At 44.4% G+C, this 17,206-nt stretch overlaps 2 protein-coding genes across 2 annotated transcripts; one reads left to right on the forward strand and one right to left on the reverse strand.

Moving 5' to 3' along the window:
* Positions 1–9,288: 9,288 nt before the first annotated feature.
* LOC112893765 (eukaryotic translation initiation factor 6-2-like) lies at positions 9,289–11,062 on the forward strand. Its single transcript, XM_025961239.1, has 7 exons — positions 9,289–9,413; positions 9,530–9,626; positions 9,711–9,796; positions 9,909–9,953; positions 10,223–10,353; positions 10,522–10,632; positions 10,734–11,062. Exons 1-7 carry the CDS (start codon positions 9,404–9,406, stop codon positions 10,995–10,997), a joined length of 744 nt encoding a protein of 247 aa, XP_025817024.1. The 5' UTR covers positions 9,289–9,403; the 3' UTR covers positions 10,998–11,062.
* A 255-nt stretch (positions 11,063–11,317) lies between these two features.
* Positions 11,318–15,396, reverse strand: LOC112893764 (pentatricopeptide repeat-containing protein At1g80270, mitochondrial-like). Its single transcript, XM_025961238.1, has 3 exons — positions 15,119–15,396; positions 13,786–14,341; positions 11,318–12,962 (listed from the first exon to the last, which is right to left on the reverse strand). Exons 1-3 carry the CDS (start codon positions 15,151–15,153, stop codon positions 11,712–11,714), a joined length of 1,842 nt encoding a protein of 613 aa, XP_025817023.1. The 5' UTR covers positions 15,154–15,396; the 3' UTR covers positions 11,318–11,711.
* Positions 15,397–17,206: the final 1,810 nt, after the last annotated feature.

Raw genomic sequence — 17,206 nt, forward strand, 5'->3', positions numbered from 1 at the left:
TTGGATGTTTAGAAGAGATGCTTAGTTAAAACTCAATTTTCAACTACATTATTTGGCCCCGATGGTCAAAATGCTTAAGGTTGTATGGAAGTTTTAGCCGCAAGAAACATACCAGTAGAATGTAGTGCTTTAACAAAAAAAAACATTATTTAGTCCAAGATGTGGCCAGAAAATTGTTGGCTATACCTCGATCGACCTTGTCATGATTGGGAGAGGTCCGCATGCTTTCTCTGCTACAACGGGGACGATAGGACGGGCCGCATACGTTGCCATCCATTCAAATACTGCTACTGTAGTCACTGTGCTGTTTATTTTGATCTAGACCGTTGAAATCAGATCTGGCAGTGCTACTGTCTAAATTGCGGTTACACTAGCAAACTGAGCAGGAACTATTTCCTACAAAATTTGGCAAAATAGAGGTGGTAATAATGAAAGCGAAACAAGCAAGATATGAAATTTGGCTCTTACTTCTTGAATGCCCTAGTCAAAGTGAGCCCAAATCCAGTGTTTGACTGTGCTAAATTTTGATAATGAGAGGGAACCATAGGGGGCTGTATTACTCATACATATTGATTCTTTTCAGAGGCTCTATGCTAATTCTCATGAGACATGTTAGGAAAAAAAGATGAACAGTAAAGATTATCATAAAAATCAAAGACACCCGCCCATCTCATAGAAACCAGAAACATCCTTCTGTCAACTCCATAGAATCTAATCTCGTTGGTTCCATTCTTTCTCTAAAAATTATCCACATGAAAATGGTCTAACCACTCTCTATATGTATGTCTAGAGTACCCACATATGTTAATATGAAAATAATCTAAAGTAATCTGATAATATTAATCAAGTGGTTAGAGCACCTGAGTAGCATCTAGCAGACCTAGGTTCGACCCCTCATCGGAATAAATTAAAAATATGCATGAATTAAATAAAAACTTACATAAAATAGATGGGGGCCTCCCCTTCTTACTTCTATCAAAAAATTCTTATTTATAAATAAGACGCACATATACCATATATTTAAAAAAGAATATAAAATAACCTTCTAATTTGCATCTAAACTACCCACCTCCACCAGTATTAAGCATATTCTAAAATAAGACCTAAATATGCATCTAAATTATTTTTTGCAAAGTATGGTAATTTAAATTAGCTACTTTGTCTTTATAAAAACAAACCCCAAAGTACCCATATATATGCTTCTAGATTAAATTACGCACTTCTATCACTGTTAATATAGAAAAACTAACTTAAGGTATAGCATTATGCTTGTAACAAAAATATATGACGCTCGGGTAAAAGATAAGAAAACTGCGAATATGTATGGAAAATGAACCGATAAAGGTGTCCTAGTGTCATATATTCACAACCTGAGGTGTATTATTGGTATTCGATTATAATATGGATGAACGAGAGAGATTAAGAGGGTGAGCAAAGATAAGCAAGTTTGATTAGTTGTGGGTTCCACACTTATTTAATTATAATTTATAACAATGATGTATTTTAAAATTACTAGTCCGTACTCCTGCTTGAATTGATAGACTAGTATTGCATAATTGATGTTCAATTATACAAAGATAACATACAAAAGGAAGGGACACCCTGGGCAACACGTATGTAGAGTTTCGAGGTCCAAGTTTGATTATCACACCCAGGTATAGGAGGTAAGGTGAAGTCAAGCACTATGAGATGATGAGGCTACGTGGGGGTCTTTCCCACATGCTAACAAAGAAGCATGAAAAAGGAGGAGAGTGAGGAGTCGGGTAAAAGAATGAAACGTGGCTATGTCGTCAATTACTAGTGGTGGAAGTGACACCAATGAAGGAAGAAGAGTACGTAGAAAGATGAGGCGTGGTGAAGAACGAAAGGGACTGAGGAAGAAAAAAATAATTTTCCAAGTGGCTACAAGATGGGCGAAATTTTTCCCTGGCTCCTAATTGTTGAATGCCCTAGACAAATTTTAATGGGTGGATCTTGACCGTGCTCGAGACCCTGCTGATGAGAGGCGATCCAGTTGTGGGGGAAGTAGAGTTTTGTATAATTGACGCGTCGGTTAATGGATGATTAACCAAAAGTTGAGCGGTTTATTATTCGGTACTCCAACTAGGGAGCCTAAGATGCGTCTTCATTTGGCGATGCCCATCAACTCCCACATAAGGAAAGCGAACGCACATATACTATTAGGGATATGGATACTACGTAGCACTAAAGCTACTACGCAAGTTGACAGCCATCGTCTCATAGGGCTTTAATTTATCCATCAGCTACATGACCAACTGGTCTAATTAATGTCCAAATTATTTATTTCGAAAATTAACAAGATACATAGATTCACCACATGAACTTTTTTGTTACCAGTGCATACATATCCCTATATATTTTGAGTATACACGTCCCTATATATTTTGATACTCTCTTCGTTCCAAAAATATACAAGTCGACTTAATTTTATTCTAAATCCCAACTTTAACTAAGGTTTAAGAAAAATATAGTGATATTTACAATACCAACTGAATGCCCTAATGGACTTAATGAAAATGATTCCATGTCGTAGTTGGTGTATTTTTTTATAAACTCATCAAAATTAGAGAAATTTAACTTTTTAGATATAACTAAAATTAAACGATCTACATTCTAGAAAAAAACAAGTATAGCACACTGGCAGCAGGAGTTCTACTTTGAGGTAGTGTTTGAATGGTGGGTCGAAGTGGGTCGAGACGGATTCAACACACTTCAACCCACGTTTAGTTGTAATTGAAGGTAGGTTGGGATGGACCCAAAGAGAAATATTCCCTCTAGATGCGGGTTCATCTTGTCCTCCAAAAACGAAGGAATCAATCTGATCCACTTCTAACCCACTTGAGTGGCGTCTCCTCAAAGCAGCTCTTGGTCATGCCGCGGGGCGGGGAAGCAAGCTCCAGCACCGGATAGGCAGAGCACGGGCAGTGCGGGGGATGAGCAGCCAGGGGGCAGTGAGGTCAGGACGCGGCGGCAGCGGCGCAGGCGTGGATGAGATGCGCGCGACGGCAGCGCAGGCAAGGTTGGGATGCGGCGGTGGAGGAGCGGGTGGAGGCGAGCGTGGCGGCGCTGCGAGCTCAGGGCAGGGCCGCTCGCCCGCGGCCGGCTCCAACAAAGAAGCAAAGCACGGCGGAGTGGGGCAGCTCGCCCGCGCCCGGCTCCGGTGGCGCACCTCCAGTGGAGGAGCAACGGGGAATGGCGTGACGCGGCCAGCAGCGGCGCGGCGAGAGCGCAGGCGAGCTCGAAGTAGGCTGCGGTGAGCGGACGGCTCTGGCCCACGCGGCGTGGCGGGCAGATGGCGCGGGCAAGAAGAGGAGGGAAGAGGAAGAGGAAGAGAAGGTAGAGGGTGAAGAGAATGACACGTGGGTCCCACAGGAAGGTCCTAACGGTGTTAAAAATAGCCACCTCAATCCATATCTGTATTCTTGTAACCAAACAAAAAATTGGATCTAACTTATCCCATCAACCAAATAAGAACTAGGTACAACTCGGTTCAACCTAACCCTAAAATTAAAAATTTCTAAACCAAACACATGCTGACTGAGCATTGTGCTCATCACTAGCGATGGTGTCCATTTCCAAAACAACGGTGGCCGGCCGGCCGGGGATCCAGCATCAGACAGCAGTATTAGGTTCAACGTATCACCCGTAATCTCGTCCTCCGACTAAACAAATCCATTGACTCGTCTCCCTCTGAGCAAACGGTGCGTTTCCACCTAATACCCCCAGTTAAATAAGCGATCGAGCGATAGCCCTAGATATGGTAGGAGATACGTGACAAATGTATATAGAATCGCCGGCGAGCTAGTGGGCTGATCCCTGCTCCCCCCCGGACGTGTGTCGACGGCAGCGGGCACAAAACCGCCGGGAGGCGCCTCGCGCCTCGACAGCGAGGAGGCATTCTGGGGGAAATTCGGACGTGTGGTCTAAAAGGCGTGCCCTTTAATTAATTTGCTGCTCTTTTTTCTTTGCTCACGGATTGGATGCTAGCTAGGTTTACTAGGATTAGTTAACTAAAAAAGGATTAGTTTAGGATATGCAGTCAGATGATGGCGTGTGGAGGATTTAACCTAACATCCCAACTTACTGTGCTAGCTTGCAACACGGGTCCTTTTTTGGGGAGCAGAGTGTGAAAAGTTGGCGCATGGCCACTGGCATATTTGTTGTTGGATGATACGAAACGGTGGCAGCCAAGCGCTTGTAGCTAGAAAAAATTCATGTCTGAAAGGTGAGTCAATCATGCTTGCTTCTGGACAACTGGAATGCAACGGAAAGGTGAAAAAAAGGGGGTCAACCTCGTCGTGGAGGAAACGATGTCAAGGAAAACGGAGCTGAGATGCCACGGAGTTGAGTAATAAAACAATAAACAGTAGGTGACAGGTGTTATATAATTCACCAATGATTTGTTTTTGTCTCTCCTACTAGTACTATTAATTAAAGATTCTTTAGGTGAATCAAGCACTAAAGTTATGTCATATTTATCTGAATTTATTCTAAGATGAAACAATATATTCTTTTTGTTACGCGACATTGCCCATAGTACGTAATAACTTCATCATTATCAAGTTATGCCCGTCCAATGTTGTATAACTGTTTGTATTTGTGAGTGTGTTCATCCATGTGGAGAGTTTTGTGCAAAAGGGCCTTTAGCTTTAGTGGCTATAAGAGCCTCGGTAGCACGTCAGGTCCTGAGTTCGACTTTCTATGGGAGTGAATTTTTTAGGATTTAATGGCGTTGTGCTTTCCGTGGTAGCCGACGTTCCCGTCGATAGCGAGACGCATGTGGTGACTTTGTCAATCTTGAGGATTTGCTGGCTCAATCTTCAAAGATGCTAATAGAGGTATGGTTTGCGTACGTGTGTTCATATGGGTGAGTGTGCGTGCGTTGTGAGTGTCTGAGTTGTAAAAGGGAGCGATTTCTTTTTTAACCTAAATATTTTCTAATAAGGTTGAAATATTTCAAGTTCGCATAAAAATGCATAAACCAATCGGTGGACTCTAATCACCATTGTCAAACAATAGCCGTTGTATCATCTGAATTAGTTGTTCGGCCATTATGAAAGTTGAAAATATGAAGCCAATGCAAATTACTCCTATACTGTCTTATAACTTACGTAGCTTTGACACTATGAAAAATAAACCCAAAGTACATCTACACTACTTTCATTTAAGTTACTCACTCCTGTCTTTGTGAAAAAATAATCCAAACAACCAAAATATAAATATTCAAGTGTTGTTGTCTTGCATCATTCACAATTTCAGTTCCTCAATGAAGTCTGGGTACCAAAATGAAAAAGGAAAGTAAGTATCATACCATGAATGATCACAAACATATATGACGAATATTATGAACGTGGGTTGATGGATTAGTGTGTAAATTGTAAAGTTTCCTATCGGCAAATTATGAGTGTTCATTTCTTGCAACAAAGTTCTCACCAAATTACAAAATTCAAATAAAGCCCAAAAGTAGATCCGATGTTTTTTTTTTTGGTTTCAAAGAGCCTCAGCGATCATTTTTAAGCCTATGCTGCCACTCCTATCTTGAGCAGCTTAAATAACTATAGTTAAGATAAGAATTGGCTGATCAATTGGACTTTCTTAATTGCCGCCGTACTGGATCAGATGGCATGGCTCATCAGTCATCACCTTAGTAATTAAACCATAAACAAGGCCAACTTGGTCGATTTGCCTTTGTGCGAGCCCAGATTACACGATCAGAGTGACGCAGTGCCCAACAAGATAACTGAAGAAGATGCAAGTAGCCACCGGCCCACCGGAGAGAGCACCTAAAGGAAAGGAAAGGCATCTGCCTGTCGCTCATCAGCATACCCGTGGCATCGCCGTGCCATCCTTGGTAGCTAGGGCAGGTTCACTGCATCGTCCAGTGCTCCGTTCCATTTGCAGGTATGGGCTGCGAGGTTGGGATCCCAAGCTCTCTGCTGCTCTTCAATTTGCGGCCGGCCGGGCCGGTTTGGACAGGACAGGTTCACTGAACTGAATCAGGACTCTGGAGGGCCGAGCTCTCACTGCACATGTATGTCTGACGGTGCGTTCGTTTCTTACTGTCTAAAAGTTTACATGTGTTAATCTTGTCATTTAGAAGTATTAAATAAAGTCTAATTGCAAAATTAATTGCAGAATCCCAGGGTTAATTTGCGAGACGAATCTAATGAGATATATTAGTCCATGATTAGCGGATGATTACTGTAGCATCACTGTGGCAAATTATGGATTAATTAGGCTCATTAAATTTGTCTCGCGAATTAGCACCTATCTGTGCAAAAAATTTTATAAATAAATTTTATTTAATACTTCTAAATAGCAAAATTTTCTTTAATGTGACGGATCTAAACTTTAGAGACGAGGAAACGAACACACGTTCGCATCAAATGCTTCGTTGCTTGATCTTGCTACTGGATGTGGACATTTCACTGCGCCGTGTTCTGTTCCTATCCTTGCACGTGAAAACAGTGGAGCAGATTTTCTTTGGTTGTTTATTAGTAGATCCGAGGATTCCTTGCAGTACTGCTACGTCAAAGATCTCATCCGTTTTAGCAGTATTCTGCTGAGTGAAAGGGTGATCAATTTAGACGTGGCCGTAATTTTATCTAATGCTTCTATCTATTATGTACTCCCTTTTTCTAACTTTAGGTTGTTTGGATTTTTCTAGTTATATAATTTTTGCTATGCATAAAAGTATACTTTATATCCGTTCGCATAGTAAAAACTGTATATTTAGAAAAGGCAAAGCAACAAATAATTTAGAACGATTAATTTGGAACGATGGAAGTAACATCCATACTGATCCTCAAGGGATGAAATTACTGTGGTAAATCATTTCATGTGCATGGTTGAAATTTAGACTTGGCCAGTAGTTTATTGTCATAAAATAGACTTATTCCTAACCTTAGTCCAATATTGTATTTTGGACAAATATTTTTGAAAAAAAGCCAAACTTATATGCAAAAACATATTTTCAAGGTGCACTAAAACAATTGGCATCTACCAGATAAATTCACAGTTCTTAGTTATTCTCTTCAAACACAAAGCTCCACACCATAATTGTAATATTTTCAATCATAACGTGTATATGAAATAAATATCTGTAATAAACTAAGAAAATACTTCAGCTTCAACCGTTTAGTACATCTCTCTTACAAACCATGTGCGGTTACTCCCGGGGCAAACTTTTAGAATGCTTGATGTCGGTATTTAACCTTCAAGTCCACCGAAAGATACCTCCGAGGTGTTATATTGTAGGTGGGGTGTCGTCGAGATCAGGAACTCAAAGGTGCACGGAATATGAAACTTTAGACGGTTCGGCCGCAGTATGCGTAATACTCTATATTCTGTGTGATGGTTTATATTATCTTAAATGTTGTGATGTTTGGAGGGGGTATCTGTCCACCCTTATACAGTCTTGGAGGACAGGGTTACATGGAAGTCATAATCCGATACTAGCTTAGGAGTCCTATCCGAGTGCTACTCAGGGCAGTTTCCTTCTGTTCCGACTAGTCGTATTTCTGTACGAGCAGTTACAACTGGTGTAGGATGTGGACCATGTCCCATCTCTTATATTAGAATATGTACGCTATGTGCGAAGTCCCGTGGCACCATGTCTGACAAGCCCCCGAGCTCTTTCTAGTCGAGTACTGCAGACTTCCGAGTACTTCTAAAGGCGTTTTCAAGTTCTTCCGAACTTCGTCTTGAAGGTGTCTTCCGAGTATTCCTCAGCTGCATCGAGACTGTAAGGTATTCAAGATCCGAGTAGTTTGCAAGTCTTCTTTTATATAGGATACGATTAAACTCGCATTATGTCAGTATTTAACCTCCAAGCCTACCGAGAAATAGTCCCGATGTGGTAAATTATAGGTAGGGTGTCGTCGAGATTAGAAACTCAAAGGTGCAAGGAACACGAAACTTTAGACAGATTTGGGCCACCGAGAGCGTAATACTCTACGTCTTGTGTGCCTGTTTGTATTGCCAGATGATGTAATTTTTGGAGGGGGTCGGGTTATATGGAAGAATTAGCCTGATACTAGTTTAGGAGTCATACCTGAGTACTACTTCGGTAGTTTCCTTCTGTACCAACTAGTTCTACTCCTATATGAATAGTTACAATTGGTGTAGGGTATGGGCCATGTCTCATCCCTTATCCTAGAATATGTATGCCATGTGCGCAGTCCCACAGCCCCGGGTCTGACAAGCCTCCGAGCTCTTCGTAGTCGAGTACTGCAGACTTCCGAGTACTTCTGAAGGCGTCTTCGAGTTCTTTCGAAATGTCTTCCAAGTACTTTCTTGGCTATATATTTTTTAAATCTTCTATTACATGGGGTGCCATGATACCAATCATCAACAACCTAAGACGAGTTGGCGAGAGGGGGTTTTTAGAGCGTGCGAAGCCCAAAGTCCCAGCAACACAGCTTCCTCTCTTCCTTCGTACATAATATATATATACACGATATATATACGTGGGCTGCGGCGCCGGAAGATTTCTCCGACGCGTCTTTTGCCGCCCGACCGAGAGGCCTCGGTCTCGAGCGGCGCCCGGAACCCGGATTCAGTGGCAAGCGGCCCCACATGTCAGTGAAACACTCCCCTGCAGTAACAGCAGAGAAATCGTTTCCCACTCAAAGAACAAGTGATCGATATATTCCTCCCTGCACCGCGACCGCTGTGCAGACGCAGCTACTATCAAGTTGAACACTTCTACAATCAGATAATTGGGGCCGGATGACTGGTTAGTCTAAATTGCGCGGCACAACAACACCACGCATGAACGGCATTAGTACTAGAAGAGAGAAAAAATAATGGACTGTTGCATCATTTTGTTTGCTGATTAAAAACAAGACTATATGAAAGAAAAAGAAACAAGGATACCAATACATAACTCCAAGTTTGGGGGAGAAACTACCAAGGAAAAGAAAACCGTTTTCCCTAATTTTGATTTCTTTTATCCAGGGGAAAACATGCAAATCCAATTATCCGGCCGGTTGATTCACCTCCATGACGAGCTCCGGTTATCCACCAACACAGTAGCTTTGACTTTGACCAGCAGCACTGCAGCAGCAGCAGGGGAAACTTGGCTCCAACGGCACCGGCACCAAGCCGGAAAGCCAAGCTTGCCGTGGGGCCGGGGAGACGCGCCGAGACAGGCCAGACCGAAACGAAACGTGGTGAAGATGGAGACTTGGGGGCAACGAAACCCGCGCGCAGCCAGCAGGGCGCCGGAGCCCCGCGCGCGGCGGCGTATAAGAATCCGCCTCCGAACGCGATCCGCAAGCACGCACCGTCTCCTCGCCCGCCCGCCCCTTCGCTAAACCAGTAAACCCTACTCGCCGGCGAGAGAGAGCTCCGCGCTCGCGAGCCAGCCCGACTGACGACAATGGCGTCCCGTAAGGCCCCTCTCCGGCGCTGTCGCATACCTGAATTTTTCATGTGTCATTGTGTTCAGTTGATTTGATAAATCCGTGCCCTGAGTCACTCCTCCTGATGATCCGTGTGCATGCAGGCATCAAGTTCGAGAACTCGTGCGAGGTGGGCGTCTTCGCGAGGCTCACCAACGCCTACTGCCTCGTCCCGCCCGGCGCCTCCGAGGGCTTCTACAGGTCGGTCGGTCTCCCCCGGTCCCCCTCGTACCAGCAGCTTATTATCTGAACTCGCGTTCTGACCCTGGCATGGCATGCGCGCAGTGTGCTCGATGCCGAGCTCGGCGGCGGCGTCCCGGTGGTCAGGTCCTCCGTCGCCGGCACCAGGATCGTCGGGAGGCTCTGCGTCGGTAAGAATTGAAGCGCGCACCGCTCTTGCTGTTTCTGGTGAATTATTTTCATTTGGTGGCTTTTTGAAGCTTGCTAACGCGTTTTCGTGTTCGCGTGACTGTTGTTCGTCAGGTAACAAGAAAGGGCTGCTTCTTCCACATAACGCCACCGATCAAGGTACTGTATCATCGCCACTGCTGACCTTGAGGATTATTAGCAAATGTCCAGAACCGTATGTAAATCGCACTGTCCCGGATCCGACGATCTAGGTCAAATTCGACGAAGAGTGTGCTGAAGTAGCAATTCAGGAGTAGCTGCTGTTTTGGGGACTGTTTTTTTTTCAGAAACAGGGGTGACAGAGCAAGCATTGCGTTGCATCGCGTCAGCTTCCTCGTTCGCTGAAACCATGGTTTGACATGCCGCCATCTGTTCTCTCGTGTTCACAGAGGTCCAGCACCTGAGGAACAGCCTGCCTGACGAAGTGGTCGTCAGGTGCGTCGACGAGCGCCTGTCCGCCTTGGGGAACTGCATTGCCTGCAACGACTACGTCGCGCTCACACACCCTGACCTGGACAAGGCAAGCGAGCCCCTCTTTCACTTGGGAATTTCACGCCCACATTCCAAACTTTCCATGTATCTGATTCTGATCATCAAGCAGCTATTGTACATATAAGAATTAATCTGAAATCTGAATGAATGGCTAATGGGATCAGCTCTCTTGCCTGACTAATTTTGTGTGGGACAGGAAACTGAGGAGGTCATTTCAGATGTTCTTGGGGTAGAAGTGTTCAGGCAAACGATTGCAGGGAACATCCTGGTTGGGAGCTACTGCACCTTCACGAACAAAGGAGGCCTGGTAAGCCCATCAAAACCAGCTTCGCACAACAGACGTCACTGCGAGCAGAGTTGAAGCTACCGATCATTAATCCCTGCTCCTGAAACCTGCTAATCATGCAGGTTCACCCGCAGACGTCGGTGGAGGACCTGGACGAGCTCTCGACGCTGCTGCAGGTGCCCCTGGTCGCCGGCACCGTCAACAGGGGCAGCGACGTCGTCTCCGCCGGCATCGCCGTCAACGACTGGACGGCGTTCTGCGGCTCCGACACCACGGCCACCGAGGTCTCAGTGGTCGAGAGCGTGTTCAGGCTCAGGGATCCCCGCCCGGGCGCACTGGGTTCGGACGTCAAGAGCTCCATGGTTCAGGATTTCTTCAGAAGTTAAGAGTAAGGGCCTCGAGAACTTGCCAAAGGTAAAGGCAATAGGTTCTACAGAGATTTTGCACCCGGGGGGGGGGGGGGGGGGGGGGGGCGGGTGTCTCAACCCGTGTCAGCCAAATTACCAGCATTGGCATTGCTGCTGTATCCTACGTACTATTTGTACCATGACAAACCTATCAATCAAGATTATAAATGTTTTCTGCCTCATTGCCATGTTAGCATTCTCCTGGTTGAAACAGCACGGTTCACACTTCAAAGTAGCACCACTACTGCCATAGCTTGAGTTTCAAATAGATTCTACATTGAATCCAGGTAAACGAGCAGTGTCAAAATAGCTGTGCACGCGACTGCATTATCAAGTTACAAATCGGCTCAGGCTTACAGAAGCCACCGGCTAACCTCAGCTTAAAGCAGGAGGGATTTGGAATTTCGACAAGCAAATGATGTGCACAGGCTCATCTTGGTCGCTAGTGGATCAACAAAAAGGGCAAAAATAATATGAAGGGTTAACTCACCACACAGGAAGGATTCTAAGGCACCGAATCCAATTTCTCTATGACTCAAAAGTTCAGTAAAGCACGGGAGTCCGAATGCAAACAAACACTAGTAGTTCGTTACAAGACTAAGACGTTATTATCTCACCATATACTTTAGCAGAATGCCAAAAGCAGCACATGCATTGCATGGCGACACGATGGATCTCACACTAGCCCTCAGCTTAATCGAGCAACTCAGATATCGATTTCTTCTTGACGAATGGATCAGTAGCAGCAATCAAAGTAGACACAGCATTGTTGGGGAAAATGTTGTCAGCCTTCATCCTCTCTTTGAACCCATAAGCAGGGGCCTTTGCATTTAGATATGCTTGGAGCAGCAACTGGTACTGCCTGATCCTCCCAGTGTAGCCAATCTGCCGCAGCCTGTTGAACACTTTCTCTGAGTTGTGGATGTCTCCTTTCTTCGAGTAGCTATCAAGCAGCATCAGGTATGTGGTGTACTGAGGCCTGATCCTATTCTTTAGAGATAACTTGTGCAACAAGGACTCAGCTTTACCCACATCTCCTGCGTCGACATATAGCTTCACAAGCGAATCCAAAGTTCTGTTTCCAAATTTGACATGGTTCTCATCCATCCGCTTAAAAAACTCTTTGCCCTTGTCAAAGAGATTCTGATTGGCATACATCTTTAGCATAGCATTGTAGTATTTGGAAGAGAGTGTTTTCCATTTCACTAACATATCCTCAAAAACTTTCTCTGCCTCTTCAACATTACCAAGCCTACCAAAGGCCTCTATAGCAGAAAGACACTCCTCTAGCCTGGGATTATCCTTGCACACGCTCCAAATCCTTTCCACATCATGATTCTTGCCCAGAAAAGCATATAAAGGTAACAGAATCTTCCAAGCAGCACGATTTGTGTTGATATCATCACCTTCCATTGACTCCAAAAGCGCCTCTGCTTTCTCTCGCTGGCCATCAAAAATGTAGTGCCTTGCAATTGTAGCTTGAAACATAAGATCTGGCTCAACACCTTCTGTTTCCATTTGTTCAACAACCTTTTCCATACCTTCTATATCTCTAGCCGCTCCCTTGGCGTCTACAAGGAGCTTGTAAGAAAAGAGAGATGGTTTCACATTCTCCTTCTCCATCATGGCGAGAACATCAGCAATCTTCTTCTTGTCCACCCTTTTGTAAAGTAGCACAAGCTGGTTGAAAGAAAATACTGTAATTGGCAATCCAAGATCCTTCATCTTATTGAAGACTTTCTCTGCTTTGTTGACATTTGCTTCATGAACACAATTGGCCAATAGTGTTCTATACACTATCTCACCCCTATGAGGTGCAGGAATTTTTTCAATATACTGTTCTGCTTTCTGAAGACCATAAACCTTAGCCGTCAAATCAACACGTGAAGCGTAATCACGCTCTCCAAATTCTAGCACTTTGGATTTTTCAAACCATTCGTGGAGCTGCAGAAAAATGGTGAAAATTATTTCACAAGTCGAACAGAACACATACAAAGGTAAGCAATCACCTCGAAACAACATCAGTAATCTGTTTACAGGATACTGTAGGGCATAAGTGATCATTTCAATTGTAATTAATGAAAAAGGGCTTCCTATATATATTTTGGAAAGTGATGACGCAAAGTGCAATAAATGCATTAATCATGAAGGCTGTTATCATTATTTTTAAGCCAACTATAAATGTGCATGTGCACCTAGATCATCAGTTGCATACATAGGATAAACATACTTCGCTCATAATGGTAAAATAGTAGTGCCAAGAAAGACTCAAGAATTAGGAAATGATAGTTAGAAAAATGAATCAAATGAACAAAGCTATGCTGAGCAGAACGCAACAAATAGCCTTTTGCAAGAAACAAAACAAAAGCTCCAAAACATGATTTAAAAAAATATACAGATACAGCAGCAAGGATGCAGTTTGCATATCATTTCATATGATCTTGATTACCATGCTATGCTTCCATAAGGCAACATTTTTTTCCAACCCGATCCTAAGGTTTTACTTAACGATCTTTGCACTCTTCTACATGTCTCCTCTTATATGCTCATGAAACAAGTACAGAAGAAAAATCTATATGTAAACAAGACCATTCAGACTTGCAGATAGGTTTCAGCATTAGATGTGGGTGGTAAATACTTTATTTTTCCTTTAAGAAGCTATTGCAAGTCAAAGAGCAAAGCATATAATCCGCTTGGCATATTATCCAACATAGTCAAAGTTGCAACCTAATTAAATATAGAGACATCTCCTTGGTAAGTAAAATACCTGCAAGGCTTTGTCAAACCACCTCCGCTTTCGAAGGCTAAGAAGAACGAAAAAGAGTTCACCCCTATCGAGTGTATTGCCATCATTAGCCCATTTTTCAAGTGCTTTAGTGACTTCATGCCTCGGAGCTTCAATAATAGCTTTAAGGAGGATGGAATCAGAGGCCCTCTTCATGTGCTCCTTCTCATGCTTTGCAGCAGCATCCACATCAGGCAAGCCAACTTCATCAGTGGCATCCTCATCAGAACTATCTTCAGATGTCAACCCGGCATCCTTTGTATCAGCTTCTGGTGGAACCTCCAGATCAGAAAACCCATCCTCCAAAGCATCGTCTTTGTTACCAGAATTTGCACCTGCCTGAGAGGAGAAACTCCTACTCAAAGTGAAATGGCTTGGTGAAAATGACAACAGGAAGGCTGGCAACTTTGGGTTACGACGGCAGCAAGCTTTCTGACAATTACCCTCGTGATGCTCCTCTACATCCTTTGCATCTGCATTTAGCAGCACCTCAAGACTCGCACAACCACAGGCACTCACAACTTGTTGGGCACGGACCCTAAATCAGCAGCAAACAGTTGGGAAAGCCAAATATCAGAATAACTATATGTGAGCAGCAAGCAATTAGCAGAGCCAAATATGAGAATAAACTGTATGTGCAACAAGGAACACTAGAAGGCATGATCCTGAGGCTTCAAATGTAAATTGAATATGTACACCGGCTCCAACATCAAACATGAACAAGGAATTGAACAATACTCACTTCCCATAGCCTAATCTCATATAGCATATAAACAAACTAGAGTAACCATGACAGATGCAGCCGGAATCACCCTTAAATCCTCGCATTTACATGGACTATCGTTACCCTTAGACCGGCACAGAAACACAATGTGCCCAAACAAAGCATCGAGTGATACCAACAAGGCAACAATCAGTACTTGGCAATGAGCAACTCGGAAAAGATGGGAACTTCATCCCCCAATAATCATATGACCGCCTGTTCCAAGCAATCGCGACTAATCCCTATTTGGGTATACCCACCCCCTCCCGATACGCATGAATTGGGGTTAAAAATGAACTATTTTTTCCCTTAATCCCTCCTAATACGCATGGATTGGAGGGGATTAGCAAGTATCCAAACGAAGCCCAACAGGAAAACACCACACATTTCCGCACGCGGGGGCAAAAGACAAGGAGATGGAAAGGGATGGATCTGCTCGGCGCCACGACACGGGGAGAAAAACATCACGAACTAGGAGCGCTACGCGGATCAAACATGCCGCTAGAACGACGGGTGCAACGCGCATCAGGGGCAGTTGGGGAGGATCCCTACCTGAGGGGGTTGCCGGCACGGCGGAGGGCCCACATGGCGTCGCTGCGGGAGGGTTCCGGGCGGCGGCGGGCGAGGGGATGTGGACGAGGGAGGCGAGGGGGAGGAGGGGAGGGAGGGAGGGAGAAGGCGGCTAAAACCCTGGCGGGGCGGCTGCCTTTGGGGGCGAATGGGGAGGAGTCCTAAAACCCTAGCGCGGCGCGCGGAGCGGAGGCGCGGCGATGCGGTTTCGCCGACGGCCACGGCCTCGCAGGGTTTTTAGATATTTCTGCCAGGGCAACGAGAGCTGCGGGCACACGTGGAAGTGTACACGGGAATGGCTTGTAGCCCAAACCTCAAGGGGATGGCTAAATGAGAAAGGGATTAATTCGATCATTATCCGTGCATGATATATTTTTTTCACTTAGGAATGTGTCGTTCCGAAAATGGCCGATAGCTAAACCAACTTGAACCGTGTATCACGTATTGTGTCGGAGGTGGCGTAGCACACAATGACTCAAGATTTATATTGGTTTGGGTAAAATCGTGCCCTACGTTCGGTCGGAGGTCAGTCGGTTGTATTGCTCGAGTCTAGATGCTCGTGAGAGTTAGGGGAGTTACAAGCTTGCGGGTGGATGATGTGGTATGATGGAGATCCATCAAGGTGTCTGTCAGTGTTTTACCACCATGCCTACCTAGGGATACCCCTGAGGTGATGAGTCTGTACTTACTGTGTCGCCGAGATTAGGAACTCGAAGGTACAAAGAACATAAGGTTTAGACAGGTTCGGACAGCCGAGAGCGTAATACCCTATGTCCTGTGTGGTTTGTATTGCCTTAAATGGTGATCGGGTGATCTCCTATTTGAAGGGGGTCTCTGTCCGCTCTTATATAGTCTGAGGGACAGGTTTACATGGAAATCCTAGTCGGGTACAAGCCCTGGAGTCCTACTCGAGTACTTCTCGGTTAGTTTCCTACCGTGTCCGATTAGTTTTACTACTGTATAAGTAGTCCTACTATACTACGAGTAGTTACAACAGATGTAGGGCGTGGGCTATATCCCATCCCTTATCCTAAGAAAAGTACGCTATGTGCACAATCCTGTCGGTCCGGGCCTAACAAGTCCTCGAGCTATTCATAGTCGAGTATTGCAGGCGGCCGAGTACTTCTGAAGGCATCTTCGAGTTCTTCCGAACTTCATCTTGAAGGTGTCCTCCGAGTATTTCCTTAGCTGCATCGAGGCTGTGAGGTGCTCATGCCGCAAATAGTTATCAAGTCTTCTTTGGTATCCAAAAGGTTCAAATTTCAATCTAGTTGGCTATTCCGATGCGGATTATGTCAGATGCAAAATTGATAGAAAAAGCACATCCGGGACTTGCCAATTCTTGGGTAGGTCCCTTGTATCATGGGCATCTAAGAAACAAAATTCCATTGCTCTTTCCACGGTCGAAGCGGAGTATGTTGCAGCCGCACATTGTTGTGCTCAACTTTTGTGGATGCGACAAACTCTAAAGGATTATGGTTATACTTTTAACCGTGTTCCTCTCCTATGTGACAATGAGAGCGCCATTAAAATAGCCGAAAATCCATGTGAGCATTCTAGAACCAAACACATAGATATCCGGCATCATTTCTTGAGAGATCATAATCTTAAAGGAGACATAGAGATCTCTCATATGAGAACAAACGACTAAGTTGCCGATATATTCACTAAACCTTAGATGAGAAAAGATTTTGTGAGTTAAGAAATGAGCTAAACATTATTGACTCTAGGAGTGTTGAATGAAATGTTGCACACCTGCTTGCCTAGTGGAGAATTTCTTTTTGAAACAAAATTATTTTCAAAATAATGTATGCCTTGTTTGTGAAAATGTTGAATTTTCTTGATCGTTTGGATCGAATTGATTAACATGATCATTTTTATATGATGTTCTCTTGAAAAACCATGTATTATATTCCAAATGTCCTACATCATATACATCCAATATACTCTCTAAGTTATTTGAATAATTGGATAGGTTACATGAGAGAGGAATGTTGCTGGCTGAAGGCTCCTGGCGGACAGTCCGCCAGGCCTGGCGGACAGTCCGCCAGGAGGCTTCGGATCCGGTCA

Source organism: Panicum hallii, chromosome 5 (genome assembly GCF_002211085.1).
Source record: "Panicum hallii strain FIL2 chromosome 5, PHallii_v3.1, whole genome shotgun sequence".
Classification (NCBI taxonomy): domain Eukaryota; kingdom Viridiplantae; phylum Streptophyta; class Magnoliopsida; order Poales; family Poaceae; genus Panicum; species Panicum hallii.

What these genes read in the sequence shown, in the direction of transcription:
- LOC112893765 (XM_025961239.1), top strand. An exon ending in CGTCGGGAGGCTCTGCGTCG is followed by an intron (nt 9,797 to 9,908) that starts GTAAGAATTGAA and finishes GTTGTTCGTCAG; the next exon opens with GTAACAAGAAAGGGCTGCTT. An exon ending in TCACGAACAAAGGAGGCCTG is followed by an intron (nt 10,633 to 10,733) that starts GTAAGCCCATCA and finishes CTAATCATGCAG; the next exon opens with GTTCACCCGCAGACGTCGGT.
- LOC112893764 (XM_025961238.1), bottom strand. Translation starts at nt 15,153, where the DNA reads ATGTGGGCCCTCCGCCGTGCCGGCAACCCCCTCAG. An exon ending in CGTGCCGGCAACCCCCTCAG is followed by an intron (nt 14,342 to 15,118) that starts GTAGGGATCCTC and finishes CTGCTGATTTAG; the next exon opens with GGTCCGTGCCCAACAAGTTG. An exon ending in GGTTTGACAAAGCCTTGCAG is followed by an intron (nt 12,963 to 13,785) that starts GTATTTTACTTA and finishes ATTTTTCTGCAG; the next exon opens with CTCCACGAATGGTTTGAAAA.